Raw genomic sequence first — 21550 nt, forward strand, 5'->3', positions numbered from 1 at the left:
CCTTTTTTTTTTTTTTTTTTTTTTGTTAATGAACCGGGAGGTTAAACCATCCTTTTTTATTAAGGTATGCATGGAATGTTATTGACAGAAAGATGGTAAGAAACCAATCTGAGAATACTTTCTTCAATTACCATCGAAGTAAAGAGAAATGTAGTACAATTTCAGATTTTCAGACTCTATATTTAGTAGTCGTGATCTAAGTTTCTGTTTTTGGCTAATTTCTGTTGTGTTCTCATTCAAAAACCCTGAGCAGATTGATTAGTTGAGGACGAATGCTGAATTCCACCCAACCAAAATACTTGTCTTAAGAAAACCCATCACTTGGTTGAAGCATGCATTAATCACACCCTAATTTTATCTACCAAAAAACATCACACCCTAATTTTGTCGTCTCATCTTCTAGGATTGGCTTCCACCAAGGAGGCACGGGACTCGCTTGAATTGCTGTTCCGACAAAGTCAGCAGCTAGAAAATCCAATCCTTTAAATCAATATTTCTGAAAAAAATGAATGATGTATGGGTCGACTTATGACGCAACTAAACTCATTGTGACTCAATTCATCCAACTTGTAACCTGAAATGATCGCAACTAAACTCATTGTGACTCAATTCATCCAACTTGTAACCTGAAATGATCCAATTCGACTTGCTCATCTGCCACCTTTATCATATACCAAAAAATAAAGGTTATCATAGAAGGTATGTCTTAAGATGGATGGCCGAACAATAAATGATAAATTAGCCAAATAAAATCGAAATTATATTGCATTTAGAAGACACAACTTAGTGAAAGGATAGATATATTAAAAAACATAACACAATATGAAATACTTAAGTGTATAACCTATCTAAATGCTTATATTATTCACAAACCATACATAACTATTGACTGATTTATTTCTCCGGTCTCTTCCTATGTGAGACGCCATATTAAGGTCACGAAATTTATTGTAGTCATGGTTACTGGTACTACAAAAAATTGGGTTTTGACAACGGTATTTAAATTGTATAGCCAATGATAAAAAAAATGAATCGTTGATACAATCTAAATTTACTGAAAATTTGTTGTTGCTGAAACCCATCATTTTTGTAGTGGCCAGTATACACCGCTTACCATAGCAATTGATGCTTCTATAGATGCAAGAGTATATCTTATCCACGAGTCACTTCAGCAATCTGACGCATCCTCATTAGATGCATTTGATATTGAAAGATGATAAGACTTCGCTGTCAATTTAAAAATCATCTTATCCACAAATCACTTCATCAACCTATGTATCCTCATTAGATACAATTAATATTGGAAGTCGGTAATACTTTGCTATTAATTTAGAAATTATCTTATCCACTTCGTCAACCTAACGTGTCCTCATTAGATGCATTTGATATTAGAAGACGATAAGACTTCGCTGTCAATTTAGAGAGCATCTTACAACGAGTCACTTCGTCAACCTAACGTGTCCTCATTAAGTGCATGTGATATTGGATGACTATAAGACTTAGCTGTCCATTGAGAGCATGTTATCCACGAGTTATTTCGTCAACTTGCTGTGTCCGCGTTAGGCGTATTTAATGTTGAAAGACGACTTCACTGTCATGAGCCACAAAAATTGATGTGATATAATAATATAATAATTTAATATTAATTTTGTCATATATGATATAATGATATAATAGTTTAATATTAATTTTATCATACACGTCATTGAAAAATAATAATGATAAAATTTCGGACAACAAAAATTGATGTGACACAATAATATAATAATTTAACATTAATTTTATCGCATGTGACATGCACCATTGTAAAATAATTGTGATAAAATTTCACTGTCATCGTGTATAATAATTTAACATTAATTTTGTCACATGTGATATATTTTTTTAAAAAATAATAATGATAAAATTTTATTGTTATGAATCATAAAAATTGACGTAACATAATAATATAATAATTTTACATTAACTTTGTCACATGTGATATATGTCATTGAAAAATAACAACAATAAAATCTCAATATCATGGGGCATAAAAATTGACGTGATATAATAATATAATAATATAATATTAATTTTGTCAGATGTGATATAAATTATTGGAAAGTAATAATGATAAAATTTTTTATTGTAAGTCATAAATATTAACGTGATATAATAAAATATTAATTTAATATTAATTTTGTCACATACGATATATCTTATTGAAAAATAATAATGATAAGACTTCGTTGATCCATAAATGTTCGTGCATATGCAAGACAAAAGTCATGTGCGCCAATTTCATATACAATTAATGCCAAAACAGTCGGTCCATAATTAATTAATTATTTTATGTTACAAAATGCATCACACAAATTAATGACTACAGACTCCATCCCCTATAAAAGGGAGACCAAAGAAGAGGAGCGCATCACCTCACTGATCTTTTTCTATTTTCAGTTGTCATCCCAGAAGAAGTCCGTCGCTTCACTGCTAGTTTTCCAAATTTGTAAGTTTCTGCAAGCCATATTTTGGGAGTTGTATTCTAAATTTTAGAGTAGTGCCAATACGTAGGAAGCAAGTTTTAATACAACAATATAAGTGTACGCAATAAAAACATATATTTGGGGTTTAATCAGTGTTTTCATCAGTGTTTTCATCATGGCAAGCAACGTGTTCGGCAACCCGATCACCGACCAAACATTACGCGGACTGCCGGAGTACAAGGACAAACCGGTAATCACGGCCACAGATAGGGCAACAGTGGCTCTCAACATGAAAAATGCTGGGAACAAGGATGTGAATGCTCGGAAATTTGTGGAGAATCTCAAAGAAAGGTATGGTAACGGAGTCTCTACCCTTTGCTTGGTCTATAATGCTACCGGAGGCACATTGAATTTTGTTTTGAGCCATGACTGGCATGGGCACATTGGGGAGTCCCCATACCCGCAACAAATAGATAATGGTCAATGGGGTGCATATTTGCACGTGCATACCTCTGGAGCTGCCGTTGGATCATCTGCAGCTGTTGTGTATCGTGGCAAGAATGAAGGTGGAACAACCTGTGACTGGATGTTTGGCTGGTCCAACCCATGGAACAGATGGGGCAATGACAACACTGTAAGTATGCAAACTATATATATATATATATCATTGGGATTTGAATCTAAAGTCTTCAAGTAATTCCAATACATTGCAGTGTCACAAGTATTATTATGTCATATGGTTATTGGCATAAATATACAATTTTTATTCGTTCATAGATGATCAACTTCTGATTATGTGCTTGTGTTCATGTGAATGTATTGCTCAAAAATTATATTGGATTGTCTAAAATTAAATTAATTTGGATAATTAAATCTACTAAATGTGCACGCATGCATGCAGGTCTACACCGAAATTCGTGAATATCGACACTATGAGGATAATGACCACTGGAATTACATACAAGATAAGGTGGAAGGATCTGGCCTTACCCACAGTGACACGTGGAATGGATGCGTCTCAACTGTTGCAACTGGTAGTAGCACTTCCCCCATATTGCAGGCAATCCTCACACTTGAAAATGCTGAGGGACTTTGATGACTTTTGGTGCGTGCTGCTTTTCCTCCCTGGAAGTCCGTAATGGTAATAATATCATAGTTGCGTCGAAGAGATGTGACTATGCATAGCTTGGAAGGTGCTTCTGTCCAGTTTCTTCTACCATGCAAGTGTACTATTGCTCATAGAAACATACGTATGTTTCAATAAATAAATAAATAAAATATATTATTTTGCACTAAAAAAAATTATAATGTTATTAGTGCGCTTTCCGAATGATATCAAATTTGATATTTAATTGCTCATCTTATTAGTGACGACAACTATTATCATTTGTTATCTTAACTCTCGACACTATTTCGACCAACACCCCTCATGCGAACGAACTGGTGTGCTAAAACAGTAGGTTATCCTTGTTTCTAACACGATTTCAATTAAAGGTGCAAATCTGCTGAGATGAGGTGCGTGCGTGCTGTGGATGAGGAGAAAATATTCATTGTAACGGTGATATCATGTCACTGTTATAATAAATCAATAAAAAATTAAAAATAGATGAAATACATGAGATAGTATAGAGTATTATTTACGAAAATCAATGTAATACATGACAATCGATGAAATATAAAGATTTTCATTGATTTGTTATAAATTTGATATGACACTATCGTTGCAATGAATATTTTTTTCGTGGATGAGGGTATGCACTAGGCTTACAGTGTTTGACCTGGTGATCTCGGCCTTTGGTCGTAATTGTAGTCATTCATTATAAGTCGGTCATGCAAAGCAACCAGACCCAATGACGATATTACAGTCTGAGCACCTTGTGATAGATTTTGATCAAATGATTGTTAGCGACTGGGGTAGTTTCGTCTTAGGATTTTGTTTAGTGCCTTGGCAAAAAGGTTATTTTCGACTGAAAGAGTAAACAAACCATCAAACGAACACTTTGACCGTGACGTCAGCCGCACACCAAGCGGTAAGTGTAAAAATTGATTCAATCTGATGAAAAACCGAATAAAAAAATTAACGCGAAATGAGATGGAGCACCAAGCAATAAGTTTAAAGTACATTCAGTAAAATGGAATTGAGAATACTCACAACTTAGGAGATGCTAAATGATGGAAGATAGATAACACCAAGCAATTAACACGAAAAGAACATTCACTTGACGGAAATAAACTTTATTGCACCAAAGGGATATTGATTACAAATTAAAAGTAATAAAATTCAAGTATGGAGCTACAAACGCTACAAACTACGATAAATTGGCATGGAGCCATTGATAGGAGGCGCGGAGACATTGAAGACAAGAGTTGTTGCTGTGTTTGATTGGTTAAGGACCCTTATAAATGAGCCATTCGTCTTATATTTCATTAAGCAAAAGTGTCCAACTTTAGACGATGGATGTGGTCCAAGTGTCCATCCTAGTTTCAGCCACTTCTTCTATTCCTTATCTTGGTCAACACGTTGTAACTGCATTTTGTAGATACGACCGGCCCTTGACATATATGCTAAATTCACTTTGTTGTTGGTTTGTTTCTTTATCCATATATTCCATAGTTTGTTGTTATTATTACTATTATTATTTAATTTTGTTTGTTAACAAAATGGCCTTTAAGCCCGTTTCTCCTCTGTAATTTTTTTCTTTTTTTTTCTTGGGTTTTGTTTTCACCTGTTTGGGCCTCCTAATTTTGTAATGTCCCTTGGGTAGTATTAATGGATTTCGATATTTAAGGCCTAATCTTTAAAACCACCAAATTCAGACATGCACAATCACATGTATCTCACTCGCCACCCAGCCTCTACCATGTGAAAAATGGTAGGCACCAGAGATTTTTTTTTTTTTTAATAATTCTGTAATAACATGATAAAAAAATAAATTGGGATTAAAGAAAGAGAGATACGTTAATGGGCTCACCAAGAAAAATGGGCCTTGGCAAACTTGAATTTTTTTATTTACATTAGTTAATATTTTTTTATTAATATTTTTATCACCACAGATCTACTTGTCCAAGAAATCCCTGAAAAGGAGCAGGGAAGTATTCACATGTCGCCTTTCAGGCAGGAGCTGCTCTAATTTTGAAACAGGATTCACTGTTTGATCTTTATCTGGGAACGGGAATGGTATGGACCTATTTGTTCTTTCCACTCCTTTCTTTTATTTCATGGATTGAAATATCCACAGAAATTGGCCCATTGGCGCACAGTGATGAGTGAGAGGCCTGGTAGGATTGGGGCTGTTGATTGTTGTTTGTCACTCTATAGCTAAAAGAAAAATTAAGCTAAATCTTCAAAGAATGAAGCCAAAAGGGTATTTTTGCAATATTTTCAATCTTATGACGTGGCAATGCTGATGTCACCCAAAAATTAACAGAATACTGAGTGAGACTAGCAGTAAGGGGTAAAAATCGACGCATAATGAACCCCGAAGGGGCAAATCCTTATTTCCCATACTGTGGGGGCAAACTGAACGTGCGCCTAAACCTCAGGAGGCAAATTGATATTTACCCTATAAAAAGGGGAAGAGAGGCAGAGTGTTTAACGTGGAAAAAAAAAAGGGAACATGGGCTGTTCCCCATATTTAGATTGCAACATGGGCTTGGAGTTGGGATTAAAAGGCTTTTGGGCTGCTAGGAGTGGACCAGATCTGAAGCTTGGACCAGCTGCTGTCAAGCTTTTATGCTTTTCAATTGGGTTTCACGCTTAGAGGTAATCCTATTACCTTTTTATTTTAAGTAATTTTGTGAATGAATTTGTTCGTATGTCACCTAATTGCGTGACTACTATGAATGTTTTGATATTGATTTATGCTTGTTCATGTGATTTATATATTTTCTTGAGGAATATGTATTTTTTCCATTTTCTTATATAGTATTTTTTTTTTTCATCCCTTTTGCAATCTGACTGATTTTGAGTTTGTACCTTTGAACCTTAAAATGTGGTTTAATTCCTTCTCTTTTTCAGTCATTTAACTGGCCAATCAAAAAGGATCTGCTATGTTAGATCAATACATGCATCCACACTAAATGTTATCCATGTGACTAACATTTAAAAGTTTTGGAATATATTTTATGAAATGCATTTTCGATTCATTAATTATGCCTTCATAAATGAGTGAATATAGGAGTCGATACCTAAAATTGGGCACATATATAGGATCATCAGATGACAAACTCAAACGCATGGTATGAGATAGGAAATTGATGCACTAAGCCTTTCAAATCCCAGATTTGTTAATCAAATTAAGACAACAAGACCACCTGCTTAAGCCTAGAATTAATAAATACAAGCGCGCGCGCGCACACAGATATATATATATATATATATAAAATTCATTAGCACGAAAAATCCTAAGCCAATCACTGTTTTAAGATGCAAAAAATATAATAGAAGTTGTGAAAATTAGATAAACAAAAGAAAATCTTGCGCCTAGCCTGATATCTGCGTCAATAAATCAAATTAGGGGACTTGAAAAAAAGACCATCAGCCATGGAAAGAAATGATTAACTTATTTTCATATTTTATAAATAGTTCTACTACGTACAATGCTAGGAAAGAAATGAGCAAGAGCCTAAACCTGTTACCTAGATTGTGTATATTATAAATGGCAAGCCGAAAATTGGGTGTTTGGTGGTCGTATTAGAATTTAGATAGTTGACACAATTATGACATAGGTTCATCACAAAAGTTTTTTTTTTTTTTGGACTTAGTCTTATATATACATAGAGAATTTCATTGTTATTCAAAAATAAAATAGTTAATGAGTTCCATTGCTTACATTTTGATTTAAAGACCTTGAGAGATTATAAAAAGAAAAAAGATGTTGCTCCCTTGAAAGGAGATCTCTTTCCTTTTCGATTTAGGTTCGACTCTTCTAAAGAACACTCTAAGAATTAATTCCTAAATGTATCAGCCTGATGTGAGGGAGTGTGTCCTTGAGATCACTCAGAGAAAAAGTTTAGTATCACGCAAAGCCTAAGGATACTTCTGATCATTCAAAAAATAATAATAAAAAAAAGTTACATGTAGAGCATATGTAGTGATAGTGATTGTTGCGGATAAAGATTTGGCCCGTTACGTGAAATATTGTCTGTTTTAATCCATGGGTCTCACGGTTTTGCTCTTTAAAAGGCGCCTCACGCATAGGTCTCACAGTTTTGCCCTTTAAAAGACGCCTCACGTGGAAAAATTTTTTTCCTCGCAAGTTTCCTTTGACTCACAACCGATGTGAGATTATTGGTGCCCTCCATATTATTAGAACCACAACAAAGGCCCCCAGTCAAGGGGGACTCCAATGTGTACAGTCCGAGAAGCCCCACAGTCAGCCGAAGCGGATCTCGATTGTAGGAAATCGAGATGGATCTCGACTCCTATCTGGTGCGTCATTGTTGCGGACAAGAATTCAACCCGTCACGTGAGGTATTGTCCGCTCTGGCCCATGGGCCTTATGGTTTCGTTCTTTAAAAGGCGCCTCACGTGAGAAGAATTTTTTTCTCCTTATAAGCACGAATCCTCCTTAACTAACAATCGATGTGGGACTATTGATGCCCTCGACATTATTAGAACCACAACAGTGATTATCCTCAAAGCGTTACAAACATACAGACTGAACAATTTTAATTAACTTGTGCACTACCTTATGGGATTATCACTAATTAAATTTTCTTCATACCTAGAAAATAATAATAATAATAATTGAGCAATATTTTTTATATATTTAAAAAAGAAAATAAAAAATAGATTAGTTTAATTAGTTGGCATGTGCCTTGCATGTGTCAACAGTAAATGATATTGATGAAATAGAATAACAAACGACATCGTTTTCTACCTAAAATCTATGTTAAACCCTAAACTTTTGAAATTGACAATGGGTGGTAAAAGCCAAATTTTAATTTAATTTTAAAACTAAAAAATAATATTAAAAAAAAGGATGGTCAAGATTGCGTCTAAAACATCCAACCATCCATTTTGAAATTCCTCTACTATTTTTGTATTAATTAAATTTTTTTTATATGTATACTCTCCCAAACATTCAAATTTACATAAATATCTTTTCAAAATTGATATCTACATGTATACCCTCATAAAACATCTTTTTTTACATATATATTCATATCATCAAACATCGTTAAAAATTAACGATTTAAAATTAAAATGACTAAAATATCCTTATGGATAGATGTGCAAAAAAAAAAATTTATAAGGATATACATGCAAATAGCAATTTTATGAGGGTATTCACGTAAATTTGAATATTTGAAAGGATATATATGCAAAAAACCCTTAACATAAATATACCTCTCTTGGTTCGTTAATTTTTTTCTTATTCTAATAGAAAAAAATTAACATATACAGCTAAAATAATAATTTTATTTAATTTATTAATTTACATTAAAAAAATGATCTTTTTATCAAATGATAGATTAAAATTATTTTATGTAGAAGATAGATAGATCGTAACCATTTATGTTTCTTCTAATGTATAATGATATTATTCTAAGAAAAACATCTAAATCTGATATTAGATGAATAGTTTGTATATTTGCATATAATGGACATGATTGTGGATTTGGACATTATATAACAATAAGAATTTATAATCTTATTATATTTTATTTTAAAAATTTTTATCAAAAATATCTTTATGAAGTGTATAAGGTATATCACGTTGTTATAAGATGGACATAATCATCCCATCTTATATAAAAATATAATAATAATATAATATTTTAATATATAAAATATTATATAATATTGACATCGTATTGTTATATTATATAATATGTTACTACATTTTAGAGTAAGAGGATCTGAATCAATCTAGATAAAATAGATAAAAATTTAATTAAAATTTTTTGCATGTATATCTTTTTAAATATTAAAATTTGCACGAATATCCTCATGAAATTGCTATTTGTATATATAAACTTATAAATTTTTTTTTTGCATATGTATCAATAAAAATATTTTAATCATTTAAATTTTAAACTATTAATTTTTTAACAACGTTAAATGACATGGATTTATATGCAAAAAAATAAGAAAAAAAATATATGTAAAACAAGTATTTTATGAGAGTACATATACAAATATTAATTTTAAAAAGATATTCATATAAATTTAAATATTTAGAAAGATATATATACAAAAAAAATTTTAATTAAAAGATCCGCTCTAAAGGAAAACCCAACAGTCCTCTTCTCTTTTTGAAGTCTCAAGATTGCAACTGAATAATGGCATCAATGAAGGTACTCACATCACTTGAATTTTTTTTTTTGGAATTTTGGATATTTGTGTCTGTTTTGATCTTTCTTTGCATATCATTTTTGTTGCAGATTTTTTTTTGAAAATTAAACCCAAAAAAAGAAATATGTTATTATTTTGTAGAAATTTAATAGTTGCATCCTTTTTATAGATGAAAGAATTAGGTTATACAATATATAACAATTTCCTTGTAATTTTGTGAAATCTTATTAGATGCAATTCCGATTTTTGTCTAATTAGAGTTTAGCCTGATTTTTTGGGATTTTTTTCATTTTAAAGAATACTATTCATCAATTTTTTTTAATAAAGTGATGATAACATGAATTCTTTGTATAAAAATCTGAATTCTTGCCATCGAATCATGCAAAACCCCACCAATTTTTATTATCACCAACTCAATGACCTTTAATTCTTTTATATTTTTTGCATAGAACATTTTATTGAACTTGCAAAATGTTAGGGAAAGTTGAAAATAGCCTTGGAACGACCTGTTGGGGTACTTAGACTCGAACTCATGGAAATGGTACAAAAATTATTGAATTCAACCTTAATTTTTATTTACACTAGTGTGTAACTCGTGCTACGCAATGGGATTTACTTTACATCAAAATAAAAATTTAAAATATTTTATCAATATATATTTTTTTTATATAATATAATATATAATATTTTTATTAGCCGGTGAACTTATATTCTTGTTAATCTTCATCTAACATAATTTTTTATCTAAATTGAAAATATGAATACCAAAAAAATTTATTAGAATATTAGTGAATTGAGTTCCATAACAAAATATGAATCAAAATGATTGAAAAATAAAGTATAATTTTAAATATTTAATATACTATATTTTATATTTAAATATTAAATATTTTTATTTTTTAAAAATCTATATTGATGATATTTGCGCACTCTAAAAACATACAATCATTCAATGTAAAGTAATTGGTACTTAACAATGGTACAACAAACAGCTACATATATCATGTATAAGACATCAAGTATCATCCTTATCTAGAACTTCATTTTGGTTTTAAAATTTTATTTAAAATTATCATCAAGATAGTAATAAATTTTTTAAACTATGGATAGTAAAATGATAAAATAATAGAGACAGAATTACCTCGAATGTTCGAAACTTTCCATCCGATTGAGATGAATCTAAACTTTTCTATTTAGCTACTCCAAGCCTCCCACCAAGTTGTGACTTCTAGGAAACGGGAAAAGAAAAGGAAAAATTGAAAAAAAAATATGCGAAAAATCAGTGAAAATAAAGAAAAAATGAAAAAAAAATAAAAAGACAAGATCTTTTTCCACATTGATTTAAAATTTATTTTAGTACAAATCAAATATTATAAAAATAGTAACGTATTTTTTGAAACATAATAAAAAATTAATAACTAAAAAAATACAATGAGATTCACAGCCTTACCTGATCAGTGTGATCAATAACTTCATTATGTTGTATTGAACCTCGATTTCGTATATTGATTTAAATAATTCTAATTTCTTCATAATTTCTTTCAAATTTTTTCGTAACAAAATTTCAACAATATCCATTTATAAAATTATAATTAAGAGACAACTAATCGAAAATAAATCTTAAATATATTTTAAAATATTTAAAGAGCTAACTAAAATTACTAAAAATATCTTAAAAAATTTTAAAATTTAATATATATTTTTTTAAACCTACCTAACATCATATACATCATGTCTCTTTATACTAATATTTTATTTTGACCTAAAAATTTATTTAAATGAAGTTAAAAAGCTAAATATAATAGGAGAAAAAGAACCATCTAAATGATCAAATATTCCACCGTTAAGTGATATGAACAAACATAACTAAATTAACAAAATCACATAAGAATATGAAAAAAAATCACTCAATTAATTTACTCCAATAATAAATAATATAATATAATAAATTTTAATAAAATAAAAAACACAACACTATTTAATCTAATAGAATTTAGCGACAGTCCATCATGTCCATGAAAATAAAAAAAATCTTAAATAAAAATTAATACTAATATTATTCTTATCAGTCTGTATTAAACATATCTTAAATCTTGCTAATCAAGAGATTTATAATTAAATACTAACAACATAGAATAAATAATAAAATAAGTGCAACTATAAAATATAAAAAGATAATTACAATAACAATCAATATAGAACAAGACGATACTATAAGTTAAATTTAGAAAATATCCTAACAAAGATAACAATAGTAAGACAATAAAATTATTCATTATACTATAAAATATAAAAGATAATTATAATAATAATCAATGTAAAATAAGATAACACTATTTGATCTAATCCGATGGATCAATTTAGATCTCGAAATATATTATTTTTAAAAAATAATAAAAATATTATTATTTAAAAAATAAATTAGTATGTTATTATTATTAAAATTAAAATAATACGTTATTATTTTTAGATAATAATAAACTAATATTTTTAAAAATAATACATTATTGTTTCACCTAAAAATATGAAAAAAACACTTAATTTACTTACTCTAATAATAAATATTATAATAAAATAAAAGTTAAAAATTTTATAATTTTTTAATTATTAATAAACTAATATGAAGTAAAATATAACGAATACCTTCTTAAAGATATCTACTCAATAGATGGATCAAAAACTACAAAATCATCCAAAACTACAAAATTATTTTATGTAGAAGATAGATAGATCGTAACCATTTATGTTTCTTCTAATGTATAATGATATTATTCTAAGAAAAACATCTAAATCTGATATTAGATGAATAGTTTGTATATTTGCATATAATGGACATGATTGTGGATTTGGACATTATATAACAATAAAAATTTATAATTTTATTATATTTTATTTTAAAAATTTTTTTCAAAAATATCTTTATGAAGTGTATAAGGTATATCACGTTGTTATAAGATGGACATAATCATCCCATCTTATATAAAAATATAATAATAATATAATATTTTAATATATAAAATATTATATAATATTGACATCGTATTGTTATATTATATAATATGTTACTACATTTTAGAGTAAGAGGATCTGAATCAATCTAGATAAAATAGATAAAAATTTAATTAAATTTTTTGCATGTATATCTTTTTAAATATTAAAATTTGCACGAATATCCTCATGAAATTGCTATTTGTATATATAAACTTATAAATTTTTTTTTTGCATATGTATCAATAAAAATATTTTAATCATTTAAATTTTAAACTATTAATTTTTTAACAACGTTAAATGACTGGATTTATATGCAAAAAAATAAGAAAAAAATATATGTAAAACAAGTATTTTATGAGAGTACATATACAAATATTAATTTTAAAAAGATATTTATGTAAATTTAAATATTTAGAAGAATATATATACAAAAAAAATTTTAATTAAAAGATCTGCTCTAAAGGAAAACCTAACAGTCCTCTTCTCTTTTTGAAGTCTCAAGATTGCAACTGAATAATGGCATCAATGAAGGTACTCACATCACTTGAATTTTTTTTTTGGAATTTTGGATATTTGTGTCTGTTTTGATCTTTCTTTGCATATCATTTTTGTTGCAGATTTTTTTTTGAAAATTAAACCCAAAAAAAGAAATATGTTATTATTTTGTAGAAATTTAATAGTTGCATCCTTTTTATAGATGAAAGAATTAGGTTATACAATATATAACAATTTCCTTGTAATTTTGTGAAATCTTATTAGATGCAATTCCGATTTTTGTCTAATTAGAGTTTAGCCTGATTTTTTGGGATTTTTTTCATTTTAAAGAATACCATTCATCAATTTTTTTTAATAAAGTGATGATAACATGAATTCTTTGTATAAAAATCCGAATTCTTGCCATCGAATCATGCAAAACCCCACCAATTTTTATTATCACCAACTCAATGACCTTTAATTCTTTTATATTTTTTGCATAGAACATTTTATTGAATTTGCAAAATGTTAGGGAAAGTTGAAAATAGCCTTGGAACGACCTGTTGGGGTACTTAGACTCGAACTCATGGAAATGGTACAAAAATTATTGAATTCAACCTTAATTTTTATTTACACTAGTGTGTAACTCGTGCTACGCAATGGGATTTACTTTACATCAAAATAAAAATTTAAAATATTTTATCAATATATAATTTTTTTATATAATATAATATATAATATTTTTATTAGCCGGTGAACTTATATTCTTGTTAATCTTCATCTAACATAATTTTTTATCTAAATTGAAAATATGAATACCAAAAAAATTTATTAGAATATTAGTGAATTGAGTTCCATAACAAAATATGAATCAAAATGATTGAAAAATAAACTATAATTTTAAATATTTAATATACTATATTTTATATTTAAATATTAAATATTTTTATTTTTTAAAAATATATATTGATCATATTTGTGCACTCTAAAAACATACAATCATTCAATGTAAAGTAATTGGTACTTAACAATGGTACAACAAACAGCTACATATATCATGTATAAGACATCAAGTATCATCCTTATCTAGAACTTCATTTTGGTTTTAAAATTTTATTTAAAATTATCATCAAGATAGTAATAAATTTTTTAAACTACGAATAGTAAAATGATAAAATAATAGAGACAGAATTATCTCGAATGTTCGAAACTTTCCATCCGATTGAGATGAATCTAAACTTTTCTATTTAGCTACTCCAAGCCTCCCACCAAGTTGTGACTTCTACGAACGGGAAAAGAAAAGGAAAAATTGAAAAAAAATATGCAAAAAATTAGTGAAAATAAAGAAAAAATGAAAAAAAATAAAAAGACAAGATCTTTTTCCACATTGATTTAAAATTTATTTTAGTACAAATCAAATATTATAAAAATAGTAACGTATTTTTTGAAACATAATAAAAAATTAATAACTAAAAAAATACAATGAGATTCACAGCCTTACCTGATCAGTGTGATCAATAACTTCATTATGTTGTATTGAACCTCGATTTCGTATATTGATTTAAATAATTCTAATTTCTTCATAATTTCTTTCAAATTTTTTCGTAACAAAATTTCAACAATATCCATTTATAAAATTATAATTAAGAGACAACTAATCGAAAATAAATCTTAAATATATTTTAAAATATTTAAAGAGCTAACTAAAATTACTAAAAATATCTTAAAAAATTTTAAAATTTAATATATATTTTTTTAAACCTACCTAACATCATATACATCATGTCTCTTTATAATAATATTTTATTTTGACCTAAAAATTTATTTAAATGAAGTTAAAAAGCTAAATATAATAGGAGAAAAAGAACCATCTAAATGATCAAATATTCCACTGTTAAGTGATATGAACAAACATAACTAAATTAACAAAATACATAAGAATATGAAAAAAAATCACTCAATTAATTTACTCCAATAATAAATAATATAATATAATAAATTTTAATAAAATAAAAAACACAACACTATTTAATCTAATAGAATTTAGCGACAGTCCATCATGTCCATGAAAATAAAAAAAATCTTAAATAAAAATTAATACTAATATTATTCTTATCAGTCTGTATTAAACATATCTTAAATCTTGCTAATCAAGAGATTTATAATTAAATACTAACAACATAGAATAAATAATAAAATAAATGCAACTATAAAATATAAAAAGATAATTACAATAACAATCAATATAGACGATACTATAAGTTAAATTTAGAAAATATCCTAACAAAGATAACAATAGTAAGACAATAAAATTATTCATTATACTATAAAATATAAAAGATAATTATAATAATAATCAATGTAAAATAAGATAACACTATTTGATCTGATCCGATGGATCAATTTAGATCTCGAAATATATTATTTTTAAAAAATAATAAATATATTATTATTTAAAAAATAAATTAGTATGTTATTATTATTAAAATTAAAAATAATACGTTATTATTTTTAGATAATAATAAACTAATATTTTTAAAAATAATACATTATTGTTTCACCTAAAAATATGAAAAAAACACTCAATTTACTTACTCTAATAATAAATATTATAATAAAATAAAAGTTAAAAATTTTATAATTTTTTAATTATTAATAAACTAATATGAAGTAAAATATAACGATACCTTCTTAAAGATATCTACTCAATAGATGGATCCAAAACTACAAAATCATCCAAAACTACAAAATATTTTATGTAGAAGATAGATAGATCGTAACCATTTATGTTTCTTCTAATGTATAATGATATTATTCTAAGAAAAACATCTAAATCTGATATTAGATGAATAGTTTGTATATTTGCATATAATGGACATGATTGTGGATTTGGACATTATATAACAATAAGAATTTATAATCTTATTATATTTTATTTTAAAATTTTTTTCAAAAATATCTTTATGAAGTGTATAAGGTATATCAGTTGTTATAAGATGGACATAATCATCCCATCTTATATAAAAATATAATAAAATATAATATTTTAATATATAAAATATTATATAATATTGACATCGTATTGTTATATTATATAATATGTTACTACATTTTAGAGTAAGAGGATCTGAATCAATCTAGATAAAATAGATAAAAATTTAATTAAAATTTTTTGCATGTATATCTTTTTAAATATTAAAATTTGCACGAATATCCTCATGAAATTGCTATTTGTATATATAAACTTATAAATTTTTTTTTGCATATGTATCAATAAAAATATTTTAATCATTTAAATTTTAAACTATTAATTTTTTAACAACGTTAAATGATGTGGATTTATATGCAAAAAAATAAGAAAAAAAATATATGTAAAACAAGTATTTTATGAGAGTACATATATAAATATTAATTTTAAAAAAATATTCATGTAAATTTAAATATTTAGAAGGATATATATACAAAAAAATCTTTAATTAAAAGATCCGCTCTAAAGGAAAACCCAACAGTCCTCTTCTCTTTTTGAAGTCTCAAGATTGCAACTGAATAATGGCATCAATGAAGGTACTCACATCACTTGAATTTTTTTTTTGGAATTTTGGATATTTGTGTCTGTTTTGATCTTTCTTTGCATATCATTTTTGTTGCAGATTTTTTTTTGAAAATTAAACCCAAAAAAAGAAATATGTTATTATTTTGTAGAAATTTAATAGTTGCATCCTTTTTATAGATGAAAGAATTAGGTTATACAATATATAACAATTTCCTTGTAATTTTGTGAAATCTTATTAGATGCAATTCCGATTTTTGTCTAATTAGAGTTTAGCCTGATTTTTTGGGATTTTTTTCATTTTAAAGAATACTATTCATCAATTTTTTTTAATAAAGTAATGATAACATGAATTCTTTGTATAAAAATCTGAATTCTTGCCATCGAATCATGCAAAACCCCACCAATTTTTATTATCACCAACTCAATGACCTTTAATTCTTTTATATTTTTTGCATAGAACATTTTATTGAACTTGCAAAATGTTAGGGAAAGTTGAAAATAGCCTTGGAACGACCTGTTGGGGTACTTAGACTCGAACTCATGGAAATGGTACGAAAATTATTGAATTCAACCTTAATTTTTATTTACACTAGTGTGTAACTCGTGCTACGCAATGGGATTTACTTTACATCAAAATAAAAATTTAAAATATTTTATCAATATATAATTTTTTTATATAATATAATATATAATATTTTTATTAGCCGGTGAACTTATATTCTTGTTAATCTTCATCTAACATAATTTTTTATCTAAATTGAAAATATGAATACCAAAAAAATTTATTAGAATATTAGTGAATTGAGTTCCATAACAAAATATGAATCAAAATGATTGAAAAATAAATTATAATTTTAAATATTTAATATACTATATTTTATATTTAAATATTAAATATTTTTATTTTTTAAAAATCTATATTGATCATATTTGCGCACTCTAAAAACATACAATCATTCAATGTAAAGTAATTGGTACTTAACAATGGTACAACAAACAGCTACATATATCATGTATAAGACATCAAGTATCATCCTTATCTAGAACTTCATTTTGGTTTTAAAATTTTATTTAAAATTATCATCAAGATAGTAATAAATTTTTTAAACTACGGATAGTAAAATGATAAAATAATAGAGACAGAATTATCTCGAATGTTCGAAACTTTCCATCCGATTGAGATGAATCTAAACTTTTCTATTTAGCTACTCCAAGCCTCCCACCAAGTTGTGACTTCTGCGAACGGGAAAAGAAAAGGAAAAATTGAAAAAAAAATATGCGAAAAATCAGTGAAAATAAAGAAAAAATGAAAAAAAAATAAAAAGACAAGATCTTTTTCCACATTGATTTAAAATTTATTTTAGTACAAATCAAATATTATAAAAATAGTAACGTATTTTTTGAAACATAATAAAAAATTAATAACTAAAAAAATACAATGAGATTCACAGCCTTACCTGATCAGTGTGATCAATAACTTCATTATGTTGTATTGAACCTCGATTTCGTATATTGATTTAAATAATTCTAATTTCTTCATAATTTCTTTCAAATTTTTTCGTAACAAAATTTCAACAATATCCATTTATAAAATTATAATTAAGAGACAACTAATTGAAAATAAATCTTAAATATATTTTAAAATATTTAAAGAGCTAACTAAAATTACTAAAAATATCTTAAAAAATTTTAAAATTTAATATATATTTTTTTAAACCTACCTAACATCATATACATCATGTCTCTTTATAATAATATTTTATTTTGACCTAAAAATTTATTTAAATGAAGTTAAAAAGCTAAATATAATAGGAGAAAAAGAACCATCTAAATGATCAAATATTCCACTGTTAAGTGATATGAACAAACATAACTAAATTAACAAAATCACATAAGAATATGAAAAAAAATCACTCAATTAATTTACCCCAATAATAAATAATATAATATAATAAATTTTAATAAAATAAAAAAACAACACTATTTAATCTAATAGAATTTAGCGTCAGTCCATCATGTCCATGAAAATAAAAAAAATCTTAAATAAAAATTAATACTAATATTATTCTTATCAGTCTGTATTAAACATATCTTAAATCTTGCTAATCAAGAGATTTATAATTAAATACTAACAACATAGAATAAATAATAAAATAAGTACAACTATAAAATATAAAAAGATAATTACAATAACAATCAATATAGAATAAGACGATACTATAAGTTAAATTTAGAAAATATCCTAACAAAGATAACAATAGTAAGACAATAAAATTATTCATTATACTATAAAATATAAAAGATAATTATAATAATAATCAATGTAAAATAAGATAACACTATTTGATCTGATCCGATGGATCAATTTAGATCTCGAAATATATTATTTTTAAAAAATAATAAAAATATTATTATTTAAAAAATAAATTAGTATGTTATTATTTTTAAAATTAAAAATAATATGTTATTATTTTTAGATAATAATAAATTAATATTTTTAAAAATAATACATTATTGTTTCACCTAAAAATATGAAAAAAACACTCAATTTACTTACTCTAATAATAAATATTATAATAAAATAAAAGTTAAAAATTTTATAATTTTTTAATTATTAATAAACTAATATGGAGTAAAATATAACGAATACCTTCTTAAAGATATCTACTCAATAGATGGATCCAAAACTACAAAATCATCCAAGAAAAGACGGTTATAACTCACTTTTTTTCTAACAAAAAAATATATCTATACCATAAATATTATTTTCATTGTTGAAAAGTCCATTGAGATAGTAAAAAAAATTATAATTTTAAAATTAAATTTATACTAATAAATTTTTCTATCATCATTTAATTACCTTCAAGCTGTTCAATCTGAAAATTACGTTAACACCAAGATAATAATAAATTTTTAATTACTAAATAATAGTAAAAATAATCTATAAAAAATAATAGTTTTAATAAATTTTATTAAGAAGGCGAGAGAAAGCTACCTTGTCTGCTCCAAGCCACCCATCCGATTGAGATGGATTTAAACTTTTCTACTCGATCACTCCGAGCCTGCCATCCGATTGAGATGGATTTAGACTTTTCTACTCAGCTACTCCGAGCCTCCCACTCGATTGAGACTTCTACGAATAAAAAAATTTTAAAAAAATTAAAAAATATAAAAAAAATAAAAATAAAGTAAAAAAATAAAAAAAATCAATAAAAATAAAAAAAAGATAAAAAAATTAAAAGGTAAGATATTTTTTTACATAGATTTAAAATTTATTTTTTTCATGAATCAAAAGCTATAAAAATAATAATATATTCTTAAAATATAATAAAAAAAATTAATATTAAAAAAATGATAATGAGATTCACAGTCTTATCTGCAAAGTGCAGTCGATAACTTCGTTATGTTGTATCGAACCTCAAGTTCGTATATTAAATCTCAACTTCTTATGCTGTATTGAACTTCCCTCTCAGAATCTAGAAGCGGTTAGATTCGCACCGACATCATTTCATTAAGTTAATAAGAAAATACAAAGCATAATAAATGATCAAACAAACTAACAAAAAAAAAGATATGCAACTCGCCTTTTGTAGCTCAATTCTCCGAGTTTCTTCTCAAGCAAATTGATGAAACAATAAAAAAATAATAATTAGAAAAAGAAATAATCAGTAAAAAATAATATTACTAACCATACCTTACTGTGAGCGAGAAAGTTTGTAGCCAAAACAAAATCAGATAATTTTTTTTTGTTTTCCATCAGTATCATATAGTTTTTAGCATCATATAAGAAACCTAATTTGATTTCTCAGCAACTATATAGGAGGGTTGTCATTTTAGTGACAACAATCTTTCACTCCTTATTTTATAACATTATTTGAGTGGAGGGTCGGTCGGAGGGTCCGGACATAATTGCTGACGTGATGCAATACCCTTACAGTCTCGAAAAAAAATTTCAAAGCATGGTTGCCGCTGTGGTGTAACAGTCTTTTAGTGCTCATAAATTTGGATAGAGATTGTTGCTAGAATTTAACGATCGTCCATTGTGTCCATAAAAATAAAAAATTTCAAACAAAAATTAATATTAATATTATTCTTATCAGTCTATATTAAACATGTCTTAAATCTTGCTTACCAAGAGATTTATAATTAAATACCAACAACATAAAATAAATAATAAAATAAGTACAACTATAAAATATAAAAAGATAATTACAATAACAATCAATATAAAATAAGATAATATTGTAAGTTAAATTTAAAAAATATCCTAACAAAGATACCAACAATAAGATAATAAAATTATTCATTATACTATAAAACATAAAAAAATAATTACAATAATAATCAATAGAAAATAAGACAGCACTGTTTATCTGATTCGATAGATCGATTCAGATCTCGAAATATATTATTTTTTTAAAAAATAATAAAAATATTATTTTTTTAAAAATAAATTAGTATGCTATTATTTTTAAAATTAAAAAATAATATATTATTATTTTTAAATAATAATAAATTAGTATTTTAAAAATATTATTATTATTTTTATAATATTTTATTTTTATAAAATAATATTTTTAAAATATTATTTTCATCTCTTATCCCTCCCCCACTTTTTTTAAAATATTATTTTTTAATTTTTTAAAATACCATAGTATTATTATTATTTAAAAATAATATTTTAAATTATTATTATAATAAAGTAATAATATTTTTTTAAATATTCTTTTAAAAAAATTTGTTTTCATCTCTTATCCCTCCCCTACT

The 21550-nt window shown here is 25.9% G+C and overlaps 1 protein-coding gene and 1 long non-coding RNA gene across 3 annotated transcripts; one reads left to right on the plus strand and one right to left on the minus strand.

Annotated features, from left to right (window-relative positions):
- Positions 1-471: 471 nt before the first annotated feature.
- On the minus strand, positions 472-702 carry LOC140856836 (uncharacterized). Its single transcript, XR_012140435.1, has 2 exons — positions 627-702; positions 472-574 (listed from the first exon to the last, which is right to left on the minus strand). It is a non-coding gene; the product is annotated as an uncharacterized lncRNA (long non-coding RNA).
- Positions 703-2348: 1646 nt separating this feature from the next.
- On the plus strand, positions 2349-3819 carry LOC105044288 (23 kDa jasmonate-induced protein). 2 transcript variants are annotated; one of them, XM_010922110.4, is made up of 3 exons: positions 2349-2488; positions 2631-3099; positions 3367-3819. In XM_010922110.4, exons 2-3 carry the CDS (start codon positions 2641-2643, stop codon positions 3559-3561), a joined length of 654 nt encoding a protein of 217 aa, XP_010920412.2. In that variant the 5' UTR covers positions 2349-2488; positions 2631-2640; the 3' UTR covers positions 3562-3819. The 2 variants fall into 2 exon arrangements, with proteins under 2 accessions (XP_010920412.2, XP_073111366.1); XM_073255265.1 differs by having other exon boundaries at positions 2415-3099.
- The last annotated feature ends 17731 nt before the right edge of the window (positions 3820-21550 follow it).

This window comes from Elaeis guineensis, chromosome 4 (genome assembly GCF_000442705.2).
Source record: "Elaeis guineensis isolate ETL-2024a chromosome 4, EG11, whole genome shotgun sequence".
In the NCBI taxonomy this organism is placed as follows: Eukaryota; Viridiplantae; Streptophyta; class Magnoliopsida; order Arecales; family Arecaceae; genus Elaeis; species Elaeis guineensis.

What these genes read in the sequence shown, in the direction of transcription:
- LOC105044288 (XM_010922110.4), top strand. Translation starts at nt 2,641, where the DNA reads ATGGCAAGCAACGTGTTCGGCAACCCGATCACCGACCAAACATTACGC. An exon ending in GATGGGGCAATGACAACACT is followed by an intron (nt 3,100 to 3,366) that starts GTAAGTATGCAA and finishes GCATGCATGCAG; the next exon opens with GTCTACACCGAAATTCGTGA.